General features: G+C 35.9%; 3 protein-coding genes and 2 pseudogenes across 5 annotated transcripts; 3 read left to right on the forward strand and 2 right to left on the reverse strand.

Annotated features, from left to right (window-relative positions):
• The first annotated feature begins 391 nt into the window (after positions 1–391).
• LOC147934183 (uncharacterized) lies at positions 392–4,018 on the forward strand. Its single transcript, XM_087474786.1, has 5 exons — positions 392–662; positions 1,060–1,248; positions 1,343–1,492; positions 1,803–3,422; positions 3,509–4,018. The coding sequence occupies exons 1-5, from the start codon at positions 629–631 to the stop codon at positions 3,874–3,876; spliced, it is 2,361 nt and encodes a 786-aa protein (XP_087330912.1). The 5' UTR covers positions 392–628; the 3' UTR covers positions 3,877–4,018.
• A 159-nt stretch (positions 4,019–4,177) lies between these two features.
• Positions 4,178–6,030, forward strand: LOC104723805 (pentatricopeptide repeat-containing protein At4g14190, chloroplastic). Its single transcript, XM_010442217.2, has 2 exons — positions 4,178–4,604; positions 4,689–6,030. Exons 1-2 carry the CDS (start codon positions 4,233–4,235, stop codon positions 5,823–5,825), a joined length of 1,509 nt encoding a protein of 502 aa, XP_010440519.1. The 5' UTR covers positions 4,178–4,232; the 3' UTR covers positions 5,826–6,030.
• On the reverse strand, positions 5,760–11,054 carry LOC104728125 (protein PUTATIVE RECOMBINATION INITIATION DEFECT 1-like; annotated as a pseudogene). The gene is made up of 9 exons (XR_015572147.1): positions 10,496–11,054; positions 10,210–10,319; positions 9,932–10,107; positions 9,443–9,757; positions 8,203–9,169; positions 7,391–8,105; positions 7,033–7,313; positions 6,297–6,963; positions 5,760–6,218 (listed from the first exon to the last, which is right to left on the reverse strand). The product of XR_015572147.1 is annotated as a protein PUTATIVE RECOMBINATION INITIATION DEFECT 1-like (transcript).
• A 375-nt stretch (positions 11,055–11,429) lies between these two features.
• On the forward strand, positions 11,430–13,380 carry LOC104723806 (pentatricopeptide repeat-containing protein At4g14170). Its single transcript, XM_010442218.2, has one exon. The coding sequence runs from the start codon at positions 11,692–11,694 to the stop codon at positions 13,129–13,131; it is 1,440 nt and encodes a 479-aa protein (XP_010440520.1). The 5' UTR covers positions 11,430–11,691; the 3' UTR covers positions 13,132–13,380.
• A 4,404-nt stretch (positions 13,381–17,784) lies between these two features.
• On the reverse strand, positions 17,785–19,064 carry LOC104723807 (cysteine--tRNA ligase 2, cytoplasmic-like; annotated as a pseudogene). The gene is made up of 4 exons (XR_002034007.2): positions 18,848–19,064; positions 18,623–18,733; positions 18,251–18,527; positions 17,785–18,135 (listed from the first exon to the last, which is right to left on the reverse strand). The product of XR_002034007.2 is annotated as a cysteine--tRNA ligase 2, cytoplasmic-like (transcript).
• Positions 19,065–24,227: the final 5,163 nt, after the last annotated feature.

A 24,227-nucleotide genomic window follows, 5' to 3' on the forward strand; every position in this document is an offset into this window, starting at 1 on the left:
TTTCATGGAATATGTTTTTTTGTTGTTTTTTTAAAATTATCTACCAAATTGAATTTCAGTTTTTTTTTTATGAAATAAATTTATAAAACTAAATAGAACAAAGAATTGAATTTTAGAGTATTAAACATTCGAAAACCAAAGTCATATCATCTGAACTATCACAAGAAAACAATCTTTTTTTTTAGTAGAAGTAAAAATCTTAAAAGAAGAAGAAAATTTGGTGGTTTTAAATCCAAGCATACAATAAAATTTACAATCCAAAAGTTGTTGGTTTGTTGTTAGAGAATTAGCAATGAGCCAATGAGAATTTACACACTTTTTACTAAAAGAAACTTCGTACAAATATATAAAAAAAGGATATACGATCGGACTATAATTAATATTAGGCCCCACCCACCCGATCGTTTGGTTTGGTTAAGTGAGTGTAGTGGGCTTTTGCTTGGCTTCCTCGTTTCCCTAAAAACTCAACAACACAATTCCTTTTTTTTTTCATTCATTGCTTTTAAATCGAAACTGAAACTGTTGTTGTTGTTGTTGTTGTTACACTTCTCATCTTCTTCTCTCCTTGCCTGCCCTTCTCTTCAAAAAAAAAAAAAAAAAAAAAAAAAAACCTAAAAGAACAAAACACATGGATTCTTCTCAGGACCACTGCAACTCTCCAGGTTCTTCATCATTATCAATGTCTCCTTTTTAGGGTTTTCGCTTTTTTTTTTTTTTTTAACTTAACTTCCAATTTCTTCCTTCCTCTAATAATGTCGTCAAATTCATTTCGTTTCGTTTCTTGTGTTTTTTAGATTTTTTTTTTTCCTTTTGTAACTTTTTTTTTTCTCTTGTTGTTGTTGTTGCAATAATGAATGGTTTCTTCCTTTTTGTCTTTTAATGTCTATTTGATTAATGTTTTCTTCTGATTATGACTGTTTTGGCTTTCTGATTTTAATTTTTTTTTCTTTAAAACAAAAGTTCCCTTTTAAAAAAAAAGGAGTCTTTTGTAGAATCTATTATCAATTTGAGGATATGGACACTGATTGATTTTGATTTTGTAAACCCTTGTTATTATAGGACAAGGAGGAGGAGGAGGTAAGAGTCATGTGTGCACTAAATGTGGTTGGAGTTACCCTAATCCACATCCTAGTGCTAAAAACCGTCGTGCTCACAAGAAGATCTGTGGAACCATCAAAGGATTTGAGATCTTTGACCCCGATAAGGCCAAACAGGATCTTGATTTTCCTGATGACCAAAAAACCCCAAGTAAGAACTTTAAATTTATTGCTTTGGATTGATTTTAAAGTAGAGAAAGACTCTGATGCTAATGGTGTAATGTACTGTTTAATGTTGAGGTAAGGTCCAAGAGTTGTGGGAAAAGGTGATGAGAGAATTGGGGATGTTTCTGAAGAGGATGTGTTTACTGATGCTGTTTGTGAGTTTTCTAGATCTGATTCTTTCAAGGACGATACAGCTACTAACTGTGCTGCAAAGGTTACTGAGAATCCTGGTCAGTTACTACTCCCTTTGTTAAATAAATTACTCAGAGATGATATGTTACCTTTTGGGTGCTAATGAGACTTTGGTTTTAATAGTGCTAACATAAGTTTTGTCATCTAGTATAATAAAGTCTTAGTTTTGTTGACCTTTATACGATATCTCAAACCTGTAGAGTGTAGACTACTATAGTTCTAAGGGAAACTATTTAGTTCACTGTGTTTATCACATTTCTCGGTTTTGTTTCCCGTTTTGCTTTCATGTTTTGTGTGATGTGCCTGCTTTCTTTCGACTATATAGCTGATGAATTTGGAACTGCTCAGGTGAGGCTCCACAGTGCATTAATTCATCAACGGACTGTGTGATGAAAAGCTCTGAAGTGGTTCAAGAGAGCTGTGAAGTTCCATCTGTGGAAGTCCTTGACAACTATGACGTCCCACGTGCAGTTGAAGCAGCTTCTGGTACTCGACAAGGTGGAGAGAGTTCTACTGAAGAACACTCTATAGCATCTGAAACTGTGATTGAGTCACCCCAGGAAGCTCAGGTCATTGAAGGTGGTGATTCCATATCAGATGTTAGATTAGAGACTGAAAGCAAAGAAAAGTTAACGGAAGAATCTGAATCTAAGTTAGCATCTGAATTAAGGAAGAAAGAGGACACCTCAGATTCATCATGGAACGATGATGTGATTTACTCGGACGTGGATGGTCCCTATGGATTTTCATCAGAAGCAACGAGTATGACTCATCCTGGTGAAGCTAGCTGTATAGTCAGTGAGGATGTTCCAGTCAATACTTCTCTGGCAGAAGCTGATGCAACTCAGGATATCAGTGCTGGTCAATCTGTTTCTGATAATATGCCTTTTGTTGAGAATGCTGATGTCTCTTTGCATGGAATCAAAGGCCTAGTCGAAATGGAAGGGAATCATTCTGTGAATCCTTTTCTTTCTGAGACATCTAAAGGTGAAGAATGTGAAAAGGATACTCTTACTGAGGCAGAGAATTTAAGAATTCAGCCTGAAGGCTTAAGTATTGGCTCAGAGGCTCCTTCATCAGACAAGCTTCTCTTCGGTGACAAAACTGAACCTCAAGGCCAAACTGATTTGGTTGTGGTCAAGGAATTTCCCAGTGCAGAGAACATAATGATATCTAAGATTGACTCTGAAGATACTAAAGTGAAAGATGAAGAGGCTGAATCATCATTGGGGAAGGCACAAACTGTTGAATCAGAAACCTTGATAGTTTCTCTACCTGCTGTCGATTCTATAGTTGTTGACTCGAATGCTGATGTGAGCAGTGCAGCTAACAAAACTGGTTTAGTTGATCTCGTTGGTCATGAGAGTGAACTTATTCAAGCAAATGTTGTAGCTGAGGAGGGGAACAACCCAAAAGACACGCTGGGTTCTGAATCCTCTTGCTATGTGTCTCCGGTGTCTGCTGTATTTGAGGGAGCTGATGCAAGTGATCAGATAAAAAGTTCGACAGAAACATCTAAAGACTCTGCCCTTCAAATCAGTGCTGAATTCTCTGAAAGTAAAGATGAAGTTTGCAGAGAGATTAACAACGGGAGGGTTGTGGAGGAAAGCAGTTTCATAAACGAAACAAATACAACGGCATATCCTATTGGCCATTCTGGCTCCACAGGCACTGCACCTGACAACACTGTTAAAACACCGAATCAGAAGTCACTGGAAAGCGGAAGGACAGAATTCAATAGAGTTGTTGGTGGCTTGGGGGTGATTCAAGCAAATGAGATTGACGGTAATGCCAAAGCACACAACTACTATGCTGAGGTCCCAGTGACAATAGAATCAAACGACCATCGTGATTTTGGGAGATTGCAGAATCTTTCAGAAGCTCACATTAAATCTCTGGTTTCAAGTCCACTAGTCAGTAGAAATAATGCATCTAATGCGTTTGAATCCAACTTGGGATCGGTTTCAGGTACGTATCCCATCTCGTATGAGATATAACCCAAAACCCTCATATTGTATATCTTTTTAATGACCAAATCAATTTTGATGGAACAGGAGTAAGCGGTGGAGTTAACAAACCGGAAAACGTATCTCAGAACCAAGAGATCACCTTGGAGAAGACAACAAGCTGGAGCTCAGCAAAGGAGCAACACGTGCCGCTAAAGAACCTTCTGAGTGAAGCAAGATCACCAAGGGTGCAACAAGAGGCAAAGGCTCAAAATGAGAGTAACAACATACCGAGAGTGAGTTCGATACTGGGACAGGAGACATCCCCTGAAGACGGTCGCTGGCCAGAGAAAAGAGAAGTGAGTGAGGAATGGAATTCGCCAGCAAAGTATCCAGTGGACTTGAAGAGAGAGGAGAGGAAAGTGAAAGGAAGACCCTTTTGGGTGCCATTCGTTTGCTGCTCCAATGTTAAATAAACCCCTCTCTTGTATAATGCTAGGAGTATGATGAATGGATTCTACAGACTTGCTAGTACAAAAGACTTGTTTAGTTCTGCAGTAGTTTGGTTCTTGTAGGAGTTACCATTGTTGCTTAGGCTTTATAAAATACTTTTATGCAGACCACTTCTTTAAATTTCATCTTTTACCATGACTAATTTCTCTTCTGTTTGCATTTTTAGAGTTGGTAATTTGGTTCAATTTGTTAAAAGAATACCAAATTGAATCTAACCGAATTGCTCAAAACCGAATTCTGAATCGGTTTATTAGCCTTAACCCGAATTCAAACTAAACCGCACCAGAACCGAATCAGAACTTTTGCAGAGAGAGTGTAAATGGAGACTCTGACGACGGCGCAATTTCTCCACAGTGCGACGCTACAGAAGAAGCCATCTCCGCCGCTATGGAATTCGAACACAAGCTTTCTCAGTACCATAACAAGAAGAGCCTATTCTATACCTAAACCCTCTTCTCTCCGCCGCTCTTTGCCTCTGTCTGTCAATGGCGACGCAACGACGCAGCCCACCTCTCTTCTCTCCGATGATTACAACCACCACCGGTTTGTCAGTTCATTGACACGGCGGCTTGGTCGTCCCGGTTCTTGTCCTTTACGACTGCTTCAAGAGGATGGAGATTGGCGCAAAGACCATTTCTGGGCTGTAATTCGTTTTCTCCGTCACTCCTCAAGACTCCACGAGATTCTTCCTGTAACTTCATCTCCTACATATCTATCTCTTTCATCAAATCTGAGAACATGAAATTGATCCTTTTTTTTCTTCTTTCAATTGCAGGTTTATAATGCGTGGAAGAATCTTGAACCTTTTCGAGTAAGTGTGGCCAATTACGAGAGGATTATAAGGTTTTTATGTGAGGAAAGATCGATGAACGAAGCAATTCGATCTTTTCGCAGTATGATTGATGATCATGAGCTAAGTCCATCTTTAGAAATCTATAATTCAATCATCCATGGTTATGCTGATGATGGCAAGTTTGAGGAAGCTATGTTCTACTTGAGCCAGATGAAAGAGAATGGTCTGTCACCGATCAGCGAGACATACGATGGCTTGATTGAAGCATACGGTAAATGGAAAATGTATGATGAGATTGTTTTGTGCGTTAGGAGAATGGAATCTGATGGTTGTGTGCGTGACCATGTTACTTATAATCTACTTATACGCGAGTTTTCGCGTGGAGGGTTGCTTAAGAGAATGGAGCAGATGTATCAGAGTTTGATGTCGAGGAAGATGACTCTCGAGCCTTGTACGTTGTTGTCCATGCTTGAAGCTTATGCGGAGTTTGGGGTTATTGAAAAGATGGAGGAGACGTGTAATAAGGTTATAAGGTTTGGGATTTGTTTAGATGATGGTTTAGTTAGGAAGTTAGCTAATGTTTACATCGATAACCTCATGTTATCGAGGCTTGATGATTTGGGTCGTGGCATTTCTTATTCTAGAACCCGTAGGACCGATCTGGCTTGGTGTCTCAGGCTTTTGTGTCATGCCCGTCTTGTGAGTCGAAAAGGGTTGGATTATGTTGTTAAAGAGATGAAAGAAGCTAGAGTTACTTGGAATTCAACTTTTGCTAATATTGTACTTTTAGCTTACTCGAAAATGGGGGATTTCAAGAGCATTGAGCTGCTCCTCGATGAGCTACGGACAAAACGTGTGAAGCTTGACCTTGTAACTGTCGGAATTGTCTACGACTTGAGCGAAGCTGGTTTTGATGGTACTGGAGTATTTATCACTTGGAAAAAGATTGGGTTTCTTGATAAGCCTGTGGAAATAAAGACTGATCCTTTAGTTCATGCTGCTTTTGGGAAAGGGCGGTTTATTAGGAGCTGTGAAGAAATGATAGGTGAAGAATCAACGCAATGGACGTACCAGAATCTTATGGAACTTGTGGTTAAGAATCAGAAAACTGCACTTTAGTATGTAAATTTCAACCTATACAAACACTAGACTGTATGTAGAGACTAACAGTTGTGAAAGCTTCTCTTAAGTCTGCTCTTCTACACAATTCTCTCTGTTTGGATTTGTCTTGTTTCTCTTTCTTGTATAGACGTTACACGGTGTTGTGTCAGTTACACCATTCCCTCTTGTTGATAATAATAGCTTGGAGAATTGTTCCACTTCATCGAGAACCTGTTTCTTCTTCTTGGTGTATGTTTCACTTCCACTTGTGCGTCCAAACGAGTTAGATACCATCAACTGTACAAGATAGTTGCGGACTTCACCATGATCATGTATTGAGGAAATTGCTTGTTGTTGTTCTTCAACGGTTTCTTCTTGAGTTCCATTCCTGTGCATTTGTTTTTTAAATTCCTGCAGGACCAGAGCTTGTTATGAAATTGATTTGATGTATCCAAACATATATTGAGATACCTTATCTGCATAACAAACCTGGAATGCACGAATCAACTTGGTCACTTGCTCGGAATTCAATAGCTCAGCCAGCATAAGTTCTCGAAACAATATTACAATCTCTCTGCTGATGTTCATCCCACTAAGATTTTGAATCATGCTAGAGATGCAAGACTCATCAAAAACAGTTCTCAGCCACGCTGGCTTGTTCTTGAGTCTTAGCATGGCAACGGTTACATAGACTGCTGGTTTGTGGTGGTTCACAAAGGTATTTGATGCCGAACAAGGCATCGCCAAGGACACTGACATTTCTTCTGCAATAAACCTGTACCATGAGCTGGTCTTAAGCATCTCCGTTCTTCCTTCCATGTCTTCCCATCCTAGAATCATGGACAAACAAAGCGCAGAGTTTGTCGCTACTCTTATGTCATCACAGAATACAAGACCACCTAAAACAGCCTTCATTGATTTCAGGTAACTCGAAGAACACCGTAGTTGCTCTCTTTTTATGTCAATCTGCTGTGATAATCCAGTGAACAATTCCAAAAGACAACAAGAGGCGATGAGCTTGATTTGCGGCGTTCCAAAATGCATCAACCTGCAAAAATTATGGCAATGGATGCATACTACGGGTAGTGTATCCAGGTTGCTCGATGGGCCAAAGAAAGTTTGCCAGTCCACTGCTCCAGCTAGAACAATCTGCAAGCTAAGGCCAAAAGGGAGTTAAGAACAGTTGAAAGTAGGATCTAGCATTGTGAACAATTTCAGATGCTACCTTCTTAATGAGAAAAAATAGAGAGGTAACGTGAATGCTAAAGCCTCCCCAATGTCAGTTTCGTCCTGATACTGAGTTAATGCTGGACCCTTTGAGCAAGCTACAGCAACCACAGTGTTGATTGCTGATACCAAGTGCGAATTCAACACAATACTTCTTGAAGCTTCAACAAGTGCTCCATCTGACGAGTGGTACAGAACCAAAGAAAGAATACCAATCACCATCGTACCTTCATGGTTCTGTGTTATGGCAGTGTCTCGCAGCCTCAAATAATTTAACAACTACAAAACATAGAGGATCCAGTGAGCTATATGATATAATGATATTTTTGGTCGAGAATAGGTCTAAACGACCATACCTTTATAATCACAGCATCCAATGATTCATCATTTACAAGCACTCCAGGTTGCACAGAAGCTAAAATATTGAATATTAGCAGAAGGAGTGTTGTGAAAGATGTTCCCAAGGATGAGTTAGTAAAGCCACAAACAAGTTTATGGATTGCATTGCCAATGCCATTCATGATTAAATGGTTGGAGGCAGTTGGGGATATAGAAACAATCTTGATCATCAGATTTAAAATAGAGATAACATCAGTGTCCTGCTCTCCCTTCTCTGCGAGCTGTTCCAACAAGTTAACCAGAAGAGTTGCAGCATAGTTGTCTCCTTCTGATATCAACTTTGCAAACCAATATGTGAGTGATCTCTGTCTGCCATCTCCATATACATTGTGAACTTCGTTTCCAATAAAGTTTCTCTGGGAGATCTTTTGGATCTGGTAAGTTAAACTTTTGCTGATATTTTCTTGTTGAAAAAGCCACTTCAGAGATTCTAGATGAATATTACTGGAACCCAAGTCCCAATTATATTCGTTTAGTAGATGGAAGAGTATCCTCTCAGCTTCTAGACTGTAGGATATCTGGTATCTCTCATTTTGATGACTTCTGCAAAGACCATACAGATTCACTAGGTGGAGCATAGCTGGAGATTCAGAGATCGCGCATAATAAACTTTTCCTGTTTAAAAGAATGTATTGCTCCAAAGAAGCTAAAACCAGCTTATCATCTGCTAGCCTGCAAAAGATGCAAAATAATATAAGGAAGATAAATAGGTTACAGATCTTTAGTGCGTCAATCAAAAACGTGATTTAAAATCAGAAGCCTAAGTCACCTGTCGTTGTGTATCCAACTGGTATGGAAAATCAGCAGAGCTGCGGACTGGCAAGAAGCCAATTCTTGATTATTGGAACTATCTTGCCCGAGCAAAAACAGTAAATCTTGTGGATCAGTAGGAAGACACGGAATAGCATCTCTGATATGTGACCCCATTTTCTGTTCAAGAAGAACATCAACGAGGGAACTGAGCATCAAGTATACCCTCTGTTTCATCTTAGGCGTAGAAAAGTTTCCTAGGCATCCAAATGAAAAACTGAACCAATCTGCTGAAACAAGCATCTCTGCAAACTCCTTGGCCTGAATATCTGGATTCTGTAGCAGAATAGAATGGAAAGTCTCCATTATGCCAAGAGTTGCTTCCTCACTGACCTCGTTGACATCAGCGAGAAACCATGGCACTAGATGTGATGCACACACGTCTATAACACAGTGTCTTAACTCAATGCAACTGGTCTTGTTTATGGATGTTGGTGCAGTACAGTATGCATATACTTCACTGAGTAAGTAGACTGCATGCAATATCTGCGTTGGATCTTTCTCAGGGAGACTAAGAGAGGCCAAAATGGCATGTCTCAAGGATTCTTGCAATGATGTTAACACATCTGGAGTCTCAGCAAACGATGGAGATTTCAATAGGGAAACAAAAATTGAGCAGATAATCGCAAATGCATCTGCAAATAATCCCATCTCCTGCGAATAATATCTTTCAAGCATTCTTTTTAGAACCAGAGCAATTTCCTGAACTTGAGAACTAGAAGCAATCCCAGGGAAATCAGAAATACAGCTCGAAATAAGCTTCAGTGTCTGGATTTGAAAAGGATGGCAAGGAACTTCGCCTACATAGTGAAGCACTTGGATGACTGAAGGAAACCCAATAACAAGTCTCTTCCGAAAAGACTGCTCGGTTAGGGAAAATAGATCAAGGACTCTGAGGCATGAGTTGATGACCTGATCTTTACATTCTGTTCATGAAAAGGACATCAGTCAGATACATAAAACACGTATCTATTAATGCTTTGCAGATGTGAGCTTCCAGAGGAAAACACAGTAAGTAAGGATAGCCATCTCAAGGAATTATAATAGGCAATGTATGTAAAGACTGAAGTTGTTAGATTTGTGTAGGAAACAATGAATTATGCATTTAACATCAGAAAGATGTGTATGACATGACAACATCATTTCTTAGCTGTCCAGTAGCAGTATATTATTCACTTATCCAAAGAGACTACATTTACCTGATAACCGCAGTATCTCAAATATATAATCAGCAACATTTTCCTCTACCAGAACTTGAATCTGTCTGCTTGGTGTACTCTCTTGGGATAAATAGTGGAAGATAAGATCGAGGGCTCTTATTTGCACCTCGCTGTCAGTGGAAAGAAGTGGACCTTTGATTGCCTCAGCAAACAAGACATTTAAACAAGGCTTGGCGACTACAGTCTCAGTTGTCTGCATAGGGTCATCATCCGCTTCATCCAAGCTCATGCTGCTGACACTATTTGTATGTGAATTCGATAAAAGACCTTGCTTGGCCAAGATGGTCAAAAGGGCTACAAAGTTCAAAATCTATGTTAGCTGAAATAGAACAAAGCTTCTTTTCAAAATAAAACGAATGAAAACCTCAGACTGAGAATGATTTACTGTATGGAAAGACATTAAACGTATTATTGACATGATGTTCCAGGAGAAGGAATTGGAGCAAGTAGACAAAATCTCATACGCACCTACGCAATTCAAGCGAACATCATCTCTCTGTGTCTTTGTAAGAGCTTCCAAAGATAGGCATAAGAGCTTAGGACACAATGAAGATAGAATCTCAATTCCATCCACATTTTGTTTTGTGAATTGTAGAGCAGAAAACTTGTACAGAGCAAAAAGGATTTCACCACGGATCTCCTCACTATTATGAGAACAAAAAAAAAGATAACAAATCACAACATGCCCCATACAAGATAGAAAGAAAGAACAATGGTCTCCATCCAAGTGGCTTTATGCAAATTACCTCGGTAACTGAAGACCTTCAACGAGTTGGCAAACAAGAGCTTCTTTATCTCTGATATGGGAATTGACGTCTATATTGCCACAGCTCATCAGAACCCCAAAGCAATGGAGCTGCAAAACACAGACATTAAGCAATGTATGAGAGATTTCGGGGAAGCAACTGCAACAAGCTTCTCCATGATCAAACGAATCGCAATTTTACAGATCTAAATTTAATTAGATGAATTCATGAAATCCCCAATTGAAGAGCAATAAAAAAAAAACCCTAGAAAAAGGCAAAACAATACCATATGAAACTGTCGTCGGCTCCAACCCAAAGCACCAGAAGAGAGCTGATCGGAGACTCTCTCCAGAAAATCCTCACCGATTGAAGATCCCTCAGCGGAAGAGAGAAGAGAGATGGTATCCATGATCTGGATAGCGATTGGAGCATCATCAATCGAAGAGAGAGCGTGTACGAGAGGCGATACGAGAAAGTGGATATGAGAGGTGAGTAGGGTTCGGAGGAAGATAGGTTCAGAGAGAGCGATTGAGAGCTGGTGGAGCGCGTAGGAGACGTGGACGGTGGGGACGCGTGAGTCGGAGACGAGATTGGAGAAGCAGATGAAGCAGAACGATCCGCCTTGGTCGGAGCGCAGAGAGACTGTGGATCGGTGGCCGTTGGCGCATAACGGTGACGGAGATTGATGGATTGGGTCCGCCATAGATTGATGGAGGAGATGATCGGAGTATTGCTCCTGTGAGTCTACGAAGAACATTGAGAGAGAGAGCGCGAAAGAGAGAGACTGGGAAATTTTCGAAATTTTGACCGGTGGATCCAATTTTAGAAATGGCGTCTCAATTTCGGCTCTCACAAAAACAAAAATTATTTTTTTTTAAAAAGTTTTTATTTGAATTAGTTTTCTTTTTTCTTTCTCAACCATTATTTTTGGTTTTATTAAGAACAATAATATTTAAATTCAAATTAAGTATTCCCTAAAACAAAACAAAACATAATTTCGAATTTGTAATTTAGGATTATAATTTTATTATATTTTTCTGTCTTTTTTTCAAATGGTGATTTTAATATCAAGACTAAAAAGTCTAGTTTTACAACTACAGTAAGTTTTGTGAAATACATTATAAAAAATTCTCTGATAATTAATTTTAGAATTATATTAGCTTGTTTCACATGTATTATATTGGATATTTTCAGTAAATTATGCTGGTGTATAATTAATTTTAAAATTATACAATTTTACATATTAATGACTGAATTTACTTTTTACAAATTTTGCCCCCAAAAAAAAAAACTAAACAAAACAAAGTTTTCACAAATATATTATGGTACTATTTTAAAATTATACACATTTTTAATTTTGTTGTAAAATCATTAAATGAAAATTTTTTGGATAATTAATTTAGAATGAAATGATCGAATTCGAGGCACTTGCTGCTCTCTTCCTCGTAACTCAAATCATCATTATCTTCCCATTGTGATGCGATGTACTTAGCGGCTTCCTCTTCCTGCTATTCTCGTCCAGCGAAGAGTCTCTTGGTAATGTTCTTGAAATCCCGAGCTTTATCAGTAACCACCACACAGAGTCCTCCTGATCTCTTCTCCCTTTTACATCATTCCCCAAACGCTAAGCATCTACGCCATCTCCACGCTCATCTTCTTCGTACCTCTACCTATTCCGACGTCGTGCTCTGTTCCAAGCTCGTTCTCGCTTACTCCAAGCTGAATCGTATCTTTCTTCCCACTTCGCTTTCTGTCTTCTGGCACATGCCTTGCCGCAACATTTTCTCGTGGAATATAATCATCGGCGAGTTCTCAAGATCGGGTTTTGCGTCGGTTTCGATCGGATTGTTTCTTCGTATGTGGCGAGAGTCCAGCGTTAGACCAGATGATTTCACGCTGCCTCTTGTTCTACGAGCTTGCTCTGCTTCACGGGAAGAGAAGCTCGGGGATTTGATTCATGTTCTGTGTTTAAAACTTGGGTTTAACGCTAGTTTATTTGTTAGTTCGGCTTTAGTGATTATGTATGTTGATATGGGGAAAATTTTATACGCACGTAAGTTGTTCGACGATATGCCTGTTAGAGACTCTGTTCTTTATACTGCTATGTTTGGTGGGTATGTTCAGCTAGGAGAAGCTATCTTGGGTTTGGCTGTGTTCAGGGAAATGATGTGTTCTGGGTTTGCGCTGGATTCAGTGGTGATGGTGAGTTTACTTACGGCTTGTGGACAACTTGGGGCGTTGAAGCATGGCAAGAGCGTCCATGGGTGGAGTATTCGAAGATGCTCTTGCTTCGGCTTGAATCTCGGCAATGCCATAACAGATATGTATGTAAAGTGTTCAAATCTGGACTATGCACACGGAGTGTTTGTAAAGATGCCGAATCGAGATGTGATCTCTTGGAGCTCTCTTATTTTGGGTTATGGCTTGGACGGGAACGTCGTAATGGCTATAAATCTCTTTGAAGAGATGCTCAAGGAAATGATTGAACCTAATGCTGTCACTTTCCTTGGTGTCTTATCAGCTTGTGCCCATGGAGGGCTTGTGGAAAAGTCTTGGCTGTATCTCAGACTAATGCAGGAATATAAAATAGTTCCTGAGTTGAAACACTATGCTAGTGTGGCTGATTGTATGTCTCGAGCAGGTCTTCTGGAGGAAGCAGAGAAGTTTCTGGAATATATGCCTGTGGAACCTGATGAGGCTGTTTTGGGTGCGGTGTTAAGTGGGTGCAAGGTGCATGGAAATGTAGAAGTTGGGGAAAGAGTGGCGAAGAAGCTAATTCAACTTGAGCCTGGAAAAGCTGGCTACTATGTAACGTTGGCCGGTCTGTATACATCTACAGGTCGGTTTGATGAAGCTGAGAGTCTGAGGGAGTGGATGAAGGAGAAGCAGATTTCTAAGGTTCCCGGGTGTAGCTCAATATGAAAGATGGGATGCAGATTTCTGCGTTTTCTGGTTGTGCGTGTGAAAGATTACCAGAATGGTAAAGATCTAAACCTCACCAAAAGCTGTTGAACTACAGCTAGATTTTCGTAATGAGGCTGCTAACTCATACATGAAAAGTTGTGGAAAATTACATGACACTTATTCTAAGCGCATAGAAAAGTATAGCAAGATTGACTTTTACAAGCGAAAGTTTTAATTGTTAAAGAGCTAAGAAGAGCTTTTTTGGTATGTATATGTCTCTATATTAAGTGTGTTTTATTTTCCTTTTGTTTGAAAATTACATATAACTAGATTAGGACCTGGGTAAAAATTATTTATAACTAAAATATTTAAATTATAGTTGTATTTATTGGTTAAATATGTTATAATTATATAATAACTAGATTTTAACCCGCGGTACACCGCAAGACAATTTTTTAAAAAGTAATAACATTTTAATTCTTTTGTTTTTTATATTTAGTTTGTTTTGTTTAATTAAATAATAATTTTGTTTGGATTGTCAATTATTAGAACAATAATAGGGGAAATAAACACATAAATATGTAATTTATAAGCTATTGTCGGATTAAGTAAAATTTTTACCAATGATTTAATTGCTTTACAAAATTTTAGTTAAATTACCCTGATTTAATATGTCTAATATTCTTATGTTAGTGGTATTGACCAAATAATTAAACGAAGATTTAACCCGTGTTTCAAAACTGAATTAATAATATTTTATATTTATACTAATGTTAATTCAAATCGTCATGTTAATAACATGTTTCGCTATATAACAACAAACCATCATATTAGTGGTTTAACCCGTGTTTCAAAACCGTCATATTAGTGTTTTGGTTTTGTGTTGTGTTTTGTTTGTGAAGTTGATATTTATACATGGAAAATGCTTGACGAGCAAGGAGTTTACGATCCGTAGCAATAAAAGAGAGATTTTAGTGTTTTCCTATTTGAGTTATAACATTATCGCATAATAATATTCAGTTTCTTAACACGGTATATACTATATTAAATATTTTTCTTGATGCTAAAGTTAAATATACCCGATTATTGAGTTTCTAAAAGTTGGGTTCTCGTTTTTATATTAACGTTATAATAATTATTGCGATTGTAATCATTTGTTACTCAAACTCGGCTGTGTCATTTAAATTTAAGAGATCATACAGTCTCTAAAGATCTATTAAAATAAGTTTGGAGATTTTTATGGGATTAAAAATTTAATGCGTAGAGTTGTATTTGGAAACATCAGAAAGTATAGATGGTGTCAAGCTTATTATGGCAATAAGTGTAAATAAATTTGTTCGATTAATATAGTTCCATAATTCCATTAAATGAGTTTCCAGAAATTGTTATTTTAGGAAAATAGTTAGGGGTTAATGTTGTAAATAAAAAAAAATAACCAAAACTTCAAGGGCATAACAAAAAATGTACTTCAAAAATAATAATATAGATTGATAATTTTATGGTTTAAACCATATAATACCGCAATATAATTTATTTTTTACATAATATTTATTTAATTAATTTAATTAGATATGTCTATTCTCATATTTAACCTTTTAAAAATCTTTAAAATAAAGAACCGGAATAAACCAAATAAAAGTTCTTAAAGTTTGAATGCTTGATAAATCAAGCTTCTACTCATTTGTATTCGGAATCATTTTGGTCTCTTTTATAGTATAACTCTGAACTATTGTCCAATTTTTTTAGATGATGTGGGATATTGTACATGTATTTTTTATTTATCCATTGAGTAATATATGTCCGTTTTTAAAATTTTGTATTACATCATATGTAGGAAAAAATCACAATTTTTATTCATCCAATTGTGAATGTATTATAGAATAATTCAAGATAATTTAAATATAAATTCAAATAAAAATGAAAGGGAATCATATATTTATGTTTGAATGAGGAAGAAAGATTTCTTTATTTTTTTAAATCTTACCTATAATTAATTTTGAAATTTTTGGTAAGTAATATTAAAGTTAATGCATTGAATGCTAATTGTTTCCAAAATTATTTTTTTTGTCAAAAGTTGCTGCAAAAATACTAGTATAGATGATTCATATATTATGCTAAATTCAATAAACGATATAGACAGTTAGATACCGAATTTTAATTAATAACTGAAAATTCACACTTTAAAAAAAAATAAGTCCTACATTCACTAAACAATATATAGACGAACAGCGATAACCCCAGACCTCCTGATGTAGAAGCATTAATGAACCCTACGCTAACCACAGGGCCAAGAGGGCTTCCACGATATATAGACAGTTAGACACTGAATTTTAATTAATAACTGAAAATTCACCTATTTTAAAAAATTAAGTCCTAGATTATCTACTTATCTAAAGGCTTTTGGAGTAGGTAACAGCAAATTCATTGATTCATTGAATATTATATGATCCTATCATTCAAAAGGTAACTATTTATTTCAAATATATGTACAATTGACTACAAAAAAAATATTTTGTTACCACTTACTTACAAGTAATTAAATATTAAGGTGATAAGAAACCCGATGGAAAAACAAAACCATCACTTTACTTCCAAGTTCAAAATAGGACAGCATGATTCAAGAAACATGTTTAAACAATACCCTATATATATATACATTAAAGAAAAAATTGAAAATAAAGAACAAAAATTTAAAAACTTGTTTATATATGCATTCTAGGAATAAAAATGGTAAGATATGTTTTATATTAATTGAAATATTATGCTCTTATTTGTATGTGTATATACTTATTTAAACAATATTGTTAAAGTTTAACCCTATTCATGTGGCATATTAAAAAAATGTCATTACATTTTAATTAATTTAATAATTAATAAAAGAAAAACAAATTTGCATTACATTTTAATTCGACCTCTCATTGTCTTGTATATAAAAAAGTGATAGTTAGTATTATTCCTCTCCTGTCATTGTATTTATTCCACTGTTAGCTACTCTGATGCCATAAAATTAGTACTCAAAATCGCAATCTCATTTATTGGAATATATATTCTTAGTTTAGGAAAACCATATTTGAATAAAATTAAATAAGGAAATCTTTTATTGCTCCAAAATTTATTATAAGAATCTTTGTAATATATCTATTTCATGAAATCCCAACTCTTACCTTTTATTCTATGACATATTCTAAACGTAAAGACTGACTAATGAAATTTAAATTCTATCCATAATTAAGATTTTTTGACAGGTTTTGGGTTGCTCACCATAAATATTGATAACCTCTTCATCTCTATCTGCGGTGACTTCTATAAACCACTATAAATACATACCATTCATATGTTGTCAACTCATCATATCCAATAGCAACTACTCTTATCTAATCAGTATTCAAAATGAAAATTCTAATAACGGATTCTTTTGCTTTTCTCTGGTGTATATGAGCGATAAAATCTTCTTCAACTTCATATTGGATCAGATAATCAGTTCAGTACAAATCGTCTCAAGCTTTGTTGTTATCGTCATGGAAACTTGAATCCGATGGGGATTGATAAAACCACCAAAATAGATATGTGGACGTTAACTGAACTTTACTTTTTTTTTTGTTCTTTTTTCCGTCCAGGTCCGTGAGCAGGATCGTTTGGGAAGACGGGGAAGGTGAACATTTTCCTCTAATTTTTAATTTTAATTTACTGTATGTTTTTTTTTCCTTCATGAAGACGGGAAACCATGACATTTGTTTTTTTCAATTCACATATGACCTATTATCAATGTATATACTTTTTTAAGCAATATTGTTAAAGTTTAACCCTGCTCAAGTGGCATATTACAAAATTGTCATTACATTTTAATTAATTTAATAATTAACAAAAGAAAAACAAATTTTCATTATATTTTAATTCGACCTCTCATTCTCTCATATCTTATTGAACTTATCAAACCATACATGGCTCATTTGTATATGTTTAATTTTTTCGTTGCCTATATATTTATTTGTATTTTTTAATTATTAACAAATTGTTTATTATTAATATATAGTTTAACTATGCAAAGTTATTATTTGTTCTTATTTTGTACTTTCAACCAAGGCCCATTAAAGATGTAAAGTTTCTTATTTGTTCCATTATCATAAGCTGACCCTTCTTTCGGTTCTTTGTTTTCTCATGGCTAATGCAACGTTGTTAAATGTGTGTAGATCACGGCTAAGTACCATCCACTCGCTCCGAGACACTTCATGATCAGTGCTAAAGCTAGAGAGGTCATCAGATGCTCTATTTTCTGTTTATCAGGTCCATCACCCACCCAGAAGAAGCATCTGATGTTAATGGTGGTTCCTTTGTTAAAGGTTGAGATATTCTTGATTTGCTTGGTTTGCTAACTCCTCTCAGCTATGTAGAGTTTTTTTAAGATTTCTTCTTATGATCAGTTTGTTGTTTTGGTATCCCTTATATAATACTACTAGATATTCACCCGCGGTGTACCGCGGGACTATATTTTTTTGTTTAGAAATGCAAAATAAAATTTTTTTATTATATTAACTATATATGTATATAATATATTTTATTTTTTAATTTACTATAGTTTTTATATCAATACATTCTGTAGTGTATAATTTCCATTGTCTACATGTAGTGGTTTATTATATACAAGTTAAGATATCTTTACTATACATTAAATTTTATTTAGTCAACAAATATATTTTTTTTTGTGATTTTTCTTTTTCATTTACAATGTCGAGATAATCAGATAATAGTATTACATAATGTATTCTATTTTATAATTATATGAGTATGATATAATTTGACTTTGTAATTTTGGTTGTTTTATCTCTATATCATTTAACACTTGAGAGATGCTGAAAGAAACGGAACATATATTGTAATTGGGGGGACTGAACCTACCTGATAAACGTAGTATAAAGCATCCGACGAAGTCTCAAGCTGCAACACCGAATATTTCAGTGGAGACCGGTACTGTGCACTCATCAAGAAGTGCCTCAGAGCCAGTGGATGATACTTGGCGGTGATCTACACAGATTCAACAAAAATCAGCATCAGACATGAGAGAAAAGGAAAAAAAAAACACAACCGAAAGAAGGGCCAGTTTCTGAGAATGTGACAAATAACTGAATAAGAAACATACTTCTCTAATTGGAACGAAGTTTTTTAGTGACTTTCCCATCTTCACTTTGTTGTTAGTGACATGGCCGTACCCAGTAAGTCACGCCACTATCTTCACAGGCAGCACAGGTCTGGGCGATCTCGTTTTCATGGTGCGGGAATATCAGATCTGAGCCACCGCCATGGATGTCAAACCTCGGAGAGAGATAAAGGGCGCTCATTGCGCTGCACTCGATGTGCCATCCAGGTCTTCCTGGACCCCAAGGGCTCTCCCAGCTTGGTTCATCGGGTTTTGCAGCCTGCAGGGGTAGGTATGTATGTATATGTCAGCACAAACTCAAAAGGCTCAAGACCCAAAAAAAGAGAGAGGAGGATATGATATTACGAGACAAACCTTCCATAGTGCAAAGTCAGCAGGATTGCGCTTCCTAGGATCAAAGGCAACGTGCTCACCAGCTCGAGTATGATCCAGCAGTTGCCCAGAGAGTTGTGTAATAAACATGATCTGTGTGTAATAAACAAGGAAGCATATATAGACATAGACGTGTAAGTGAGAGTTATAGTCAGTAGTCAGTAGCATCATTTATCTTACAAAGCAAGAAGAAAGAATAAATTGTACCGTTTCAATCATCTTAATGATGTGCTCCATATGGTCACTGACACGAGGCTGGTGGGTGGGAAGGAGGCACTGAAGAGAAGTCATATCTACAAGATACTCATTGCAAAAGCGACTGCTGAGATCTAACAGGCTCACCCCACACTCGTTAGCTCTGTCGATTACCTGTACATGTATTTTCAACAAATAGTCTTAAATTCAATGAGTCAATAACACATGTTTTTGGTTTGGATTTTTAAATCATTTGAAACCCATTCAACAAAGAAACCATCCCTTAACCTTTTTGATATGGTTTAGTTTCAGATTCGAGGTTAGTTGTAATAACTAAAATTATTTTGTTTGTTTTGATCTTATTGGCCAACCATAAATTTCGAAACTAAAATATCGTTTGACCAAAGTTCTATTTTGCTCATGTATGGTTGCATCTAAATTTAGTTAATACTATAAAAATAGTATTATTTACTGATTAAATAGAAAACATATTCCACAAGAAAAACTACAAGTTGATACCCTTATTACTCCAACAAGTATACTGATCCGAAAAATGAATCGTCTAATTTTTTTCGTGTTTGTTGCTGCCATTTATTTTGGGGTAAATGAAGCTTGCCAGTTAAACGATTTAGTTATTATAAACAAGCTTGGTAATGGTAGAGTTCTCCAATATCAGTGCAACTTGGGGATCATAAATACAGGAGTCCAACACCTAAACAACAATGATAGAAAAGTCATTAAATTCAAGGATGAGGGACCCACTAAATCACCTTGGACTTGTCGTTTTGAGCACGAGCTTAAAACTAGGGTTTATAGTAACGCTGAACCATACCGTCCAGACATAACTTATCGTGGATGTGGTAAACTACGTGAATATACCGCAAAACTGGATCAACTATATATTAGAGTGGATGGAATGAATACTCCAGTACGCTTGTATCCTTGGAAAAAGGTATGAAATAATGTGCTTTATCTTTACCTAAGCCATACTAAATCATTTATGAAGTTGTTTTTTTTATCAAGATATCATTTGACATCTATATGTATTGTATCAATGTTTTAAATAATAACATTGATGCTTTTTGTTTTTCAGATGACTCTGTATCTATTTATTTGCTTTACTTGCAATAAAATATATGATAAGACACTATTGCAACAATGGTCTTTTTAATATTTACACTGAAAACTAACATTGTTATTAGTATTATCTTCACATAGGGTAATCGAATGATAAAACTTATTGTTTACATAGCTTAATCGAATTGTAAAATATTATATGTACAAGGTTTCATATATTGTAACTATTTAAACTTTATAAAATCTTAAAACATTATTAATACTTAAGGAAGGCTTACAAAAAAATAAAATATTAATAATATATAAACTTTACAAAATGTTATAAATATAATTAATATTTAAGGATTATAATTTCTTTAAACACAATATAATATTTAGGATTTACTAATTTTAAAATGATAATATTATTATTATATCTTAAATATTTATGGTTTATTTGGTACGCCGGATATGTAACTTAAAATCATATACTCCCTCTCTTTCACAAAGAGTGTTATTTAAGAGATTTTTTTTTGTTTCACAAAGACTGTCATTCTACATTTCCAATGTATTTTTTACATTAAATTTCTTAATTTACCCCTAAATTCAAAGCTCATTTCATTGAAATTAAATCATTAACCACTTATTAAATAAAAGCAAACATGTATAATTGAAGGTTCTTTTGATTTGTGTGAAATGTGTCAAAATGACACATTATTTTTTGGTAGAGCCGAAGCCTCCTTGCTATTTGTAACGCCCCGACCGTCACCTCTTAATGGACCCATGTCTAATCCCAGTCCATGGATCCACTCTCTTTAATGGGTCTCACGTCCTCTTACTAGGCCCGTGAGCCCATCTATATCCAACGGTCGGTTTGCTACGTACGGAAGACTTTAAAGACTTGTTACCGTCTCTACAAATTACCACATGATCTTTCCCTGTGTTTTGTCCTCACTCGCACAGTTCCGACAATCACTTTCCGGAAGGTCACCTATCTTGTGACTACTCCAGCTCAAGCACGCTTAACTCTGGAGTTCTCTCAGGACCCTTGACCGAAAAGATAAGTGCACTTTGGTGACATAGGTAGTCAAATCAATTCTTTGAAACCTCTCTGCAAGTCTCTGAAACCCTATTTATTCATAAAAAAAAACTACATCCGGACATGCCTCAGAAATGCAGCTCCGCAAATTTCTTCTATAATAATTGACTCCACAACACTCAGAGCAGTCTCTAAACAATGAAATCCTAAAGATAAGAAAAAGCATAGTTGACTAATCCATCAACAAGACGAATAGCTTTTCTATAGACGTGTGATATACAGACTATTCAGTCCAAAGGTGGATCTAGGCAATAAGAAGGTGGGGCACGTGTCTCATACTACTTTTTAAAAATTAGCCAGTGTTATGTAGTTATATCCTTCAGCTCATTTGGCTAATAGGCATCCATGAGAATTACGTGGTCGTGAGTTCAAACCCTGTTCGTCTCTCTGTTCCTTTTTTGCCTACTAGATGCATTTTGCATTGTTCCTTTTTTGCCTACGAGATGCATTTTTGCATTATTTTTACTGTACTATACATATATCTTAATTAATAAAATGATAGTAAAACTAGCAAATTAGTAACATTAAAAATATTATCAGTTTATAAATAATTTCTTATTTTTTAGGGTTTAAGTTTGTGTGATATGGTTATACTGGATTGTAAGTTTGTAATTGTGTATTTTCTAATTAACATTTTTAAAAGATATTTCTATACCAATAGAAAAAGTACTTTTAAAACTTTGGCTCATTAAAGATGCAAAATTCAAGTTATCAAAAATATATTTTTAAATATGTTTTATTATATAGTTTCAATATTCTAAATATATATGTTTTGTGCCGGAAAAATGTATTTTTCATACCTGGACAATTACGATATGTTGAATTCATACATGAGACTATTGAATGTGCTTAAACATATATGAAGTTTTAAAATATTTGAATTTCATACATGAACTTTTGATTGTGTGCCTAAATATACATAAACGTGTTTAATGAGTAACTCTGTTAGTGAAACGACGTCGTTTTGGATTATGTTGGAAAATTAAAAATTGAAGCAAATCAACTAAGGCTACCATCGAACCCAAGACCTTTTGCATACAGAAGAAAGTTAAATACCACTAAGCTACATAAGCTTTTGTTGTAACTTCAATAAATATATATATATATATATATAACAATGGCGGTTCATCTTCTCCAATCTAACCCACATTTTCGTGAACCTGCCTCTTCCCTCTCTGTTTTCCGGCGAGTTTCTCCGGGAAAGCAAGGTTTCTCCTGATGAGTACAGGTTTCCTTCGGTTATCAAAGCCTGTGCGAGATTGGAATTGGTTTATGAACAGATGCTGGAGATCTTGTGTCTTGGAACAGTTTGATTTCTGGTTACGAGGAAGACGATGAACCACCATTGTTATATATATATATATATATATATATATAGATATTCGTTGTAATTGTAACAAAAGCTTATGTAGCTTAGTGGTATTTAACTTTCTTCTGTATGTGAAAGGTCTTGGGTTCGATGGTAGCCTTAGTTGATTTGGTTCAATTTTTAATTTTCCAACATAATCCAAAACGACGTTGTTTCATTATTTCTGTACACGTGGATTCCACGACATAGTGAATTAACGGAAAGACTAACAGAGTTACTCATTAAACACGTTTATGTATATTTAGGCACACAATCAAAAGTTTATGTATGAAATTCAAATATTTTATAGCACAGTGAATGGTCTCATGTATGAATTCAACATATCGTAATTGTCCAGATATGAAAAAGACGTTTTTCCGTTTTGTGCCCTAGTCAAAATATTTGTCTGGATCCGCCAATGATCCAGTCCCTCGAAAATAAGTCATAGCATACCATGAACGACAAGGGGTGCGAATCAGCAATCCAAGAGGCTAAAAATCCAACAACTAACTCTGAATCGACTTCCAGTTCATCTCGTGTCACTCTCTGTTCCCACGCGATGTGAGGTCGTAGTACACACCTTGTAACTCTGCTAAAGGCGCAAAACAAACATCAATAGTATGGCAAAAACCCCACACCATTTCCCCATCATATCTCGCAGCAACCCCCCCCCCCCGGGCTGTGGCCAAACCCATCGGTATTTAGTTTCAGTCACCTGTTCCTCGGTGTTCTCCATTGGATCATTCATTCCACCTGCTCACCCAAACGCTTACCTTCCTGGGTAGCCTTATGTGCAATGCTTACCTCCTTAGCCAGGTCTGTTACGAACTTCACTTTATCACGATATTTGCTAACTTCGCCGAAAACATGCCCACATCTCCACTTTCAAGCCACCAAACAAAAATGGCAAACATTGTTGCCCAAGAAAACTTTGTACCGCCATCCATGAGACTCAAGTTACCATATAACCATTAAAATAAAGTGCTCGCAAAGAAGGTTTGCTTTCGCCGTAACGGTAATATCTTCACCCAAAGCCCCACAATAGCCGGACAATCCCGCAGGACATGAATAATCTTTTTTTTTCTCCCTTTTTGCAGATCTGACATACACTTGTATCCTCCAAATGTCTTCGAGCTCTCTCCATATTTGTCATGATAACTTGATGGCTCACAAGCCAGAGAAAAAAGTACAAACCCTCTCGGGAGCAAGTACTTACCAAATTCTCTTAAAGAAACTGGACATGTTTGGTCTAGGATAGCATGGAAGTAACTTGAAATGTTAATTAGTCTGTTCGTTTTGTCGTCGTAAGTTCCTGCGGCTGCGTCAGCCGCAACTATCGTTGTCCGTTTGGTTGTCGCAGGTACCTGCAGCATGACGCTGCGGGAAACGCAACTTCTGATTTTGAACGTCGATTAGATGCGGTGATTAAAAAAATTTCGTTTGCCGCTGTCGCAACCGCCAGCATCAACGAAATGAACATGCCTAATATATTTTGTGTCAAATTATATTTATTAATTTCGCAATCTAATTACATTTTCTTATTCATGATATAATATAATTCTACAGGCAACAACAAGTAAATTTCTTACAAGGACCCAAATATCTATTTCTTTTGTGACAAGCCCTTTTGCAGTTATAACAAAAGCTCTTTGGGCATCAGCTAACTGAAAATTAATTAGAGAAGTTGCTACTGAATTGATATGATATATTCTCGCTTCTGAATTAGAAGATTTCATAATCATTAATCTACCCATAAAAATTTCAAAATATGTCAAATTATAATCATAATATTGTTTTAGAAATAATTATAAATATCCTATATTTTATCCTAATCCAAAAATAAACTTAATACATGACGAAATAAAAATTGAAAAATTCAAAAACGCAAC

Source organism: Camelina sativa, chromosome 11 (assembly GCF_030686135.1).
Source record: "Camelina sativa cultivar CO46 ecotype springtype chromosome 11, ASM3068613v1".
Taxonomy (NCBI): Eukaryota; Viridiplantae; Streptophyta; class Magnoliopsida; order Brassicales; family Brassicaceae; genus Camelina; species Camelina sativa.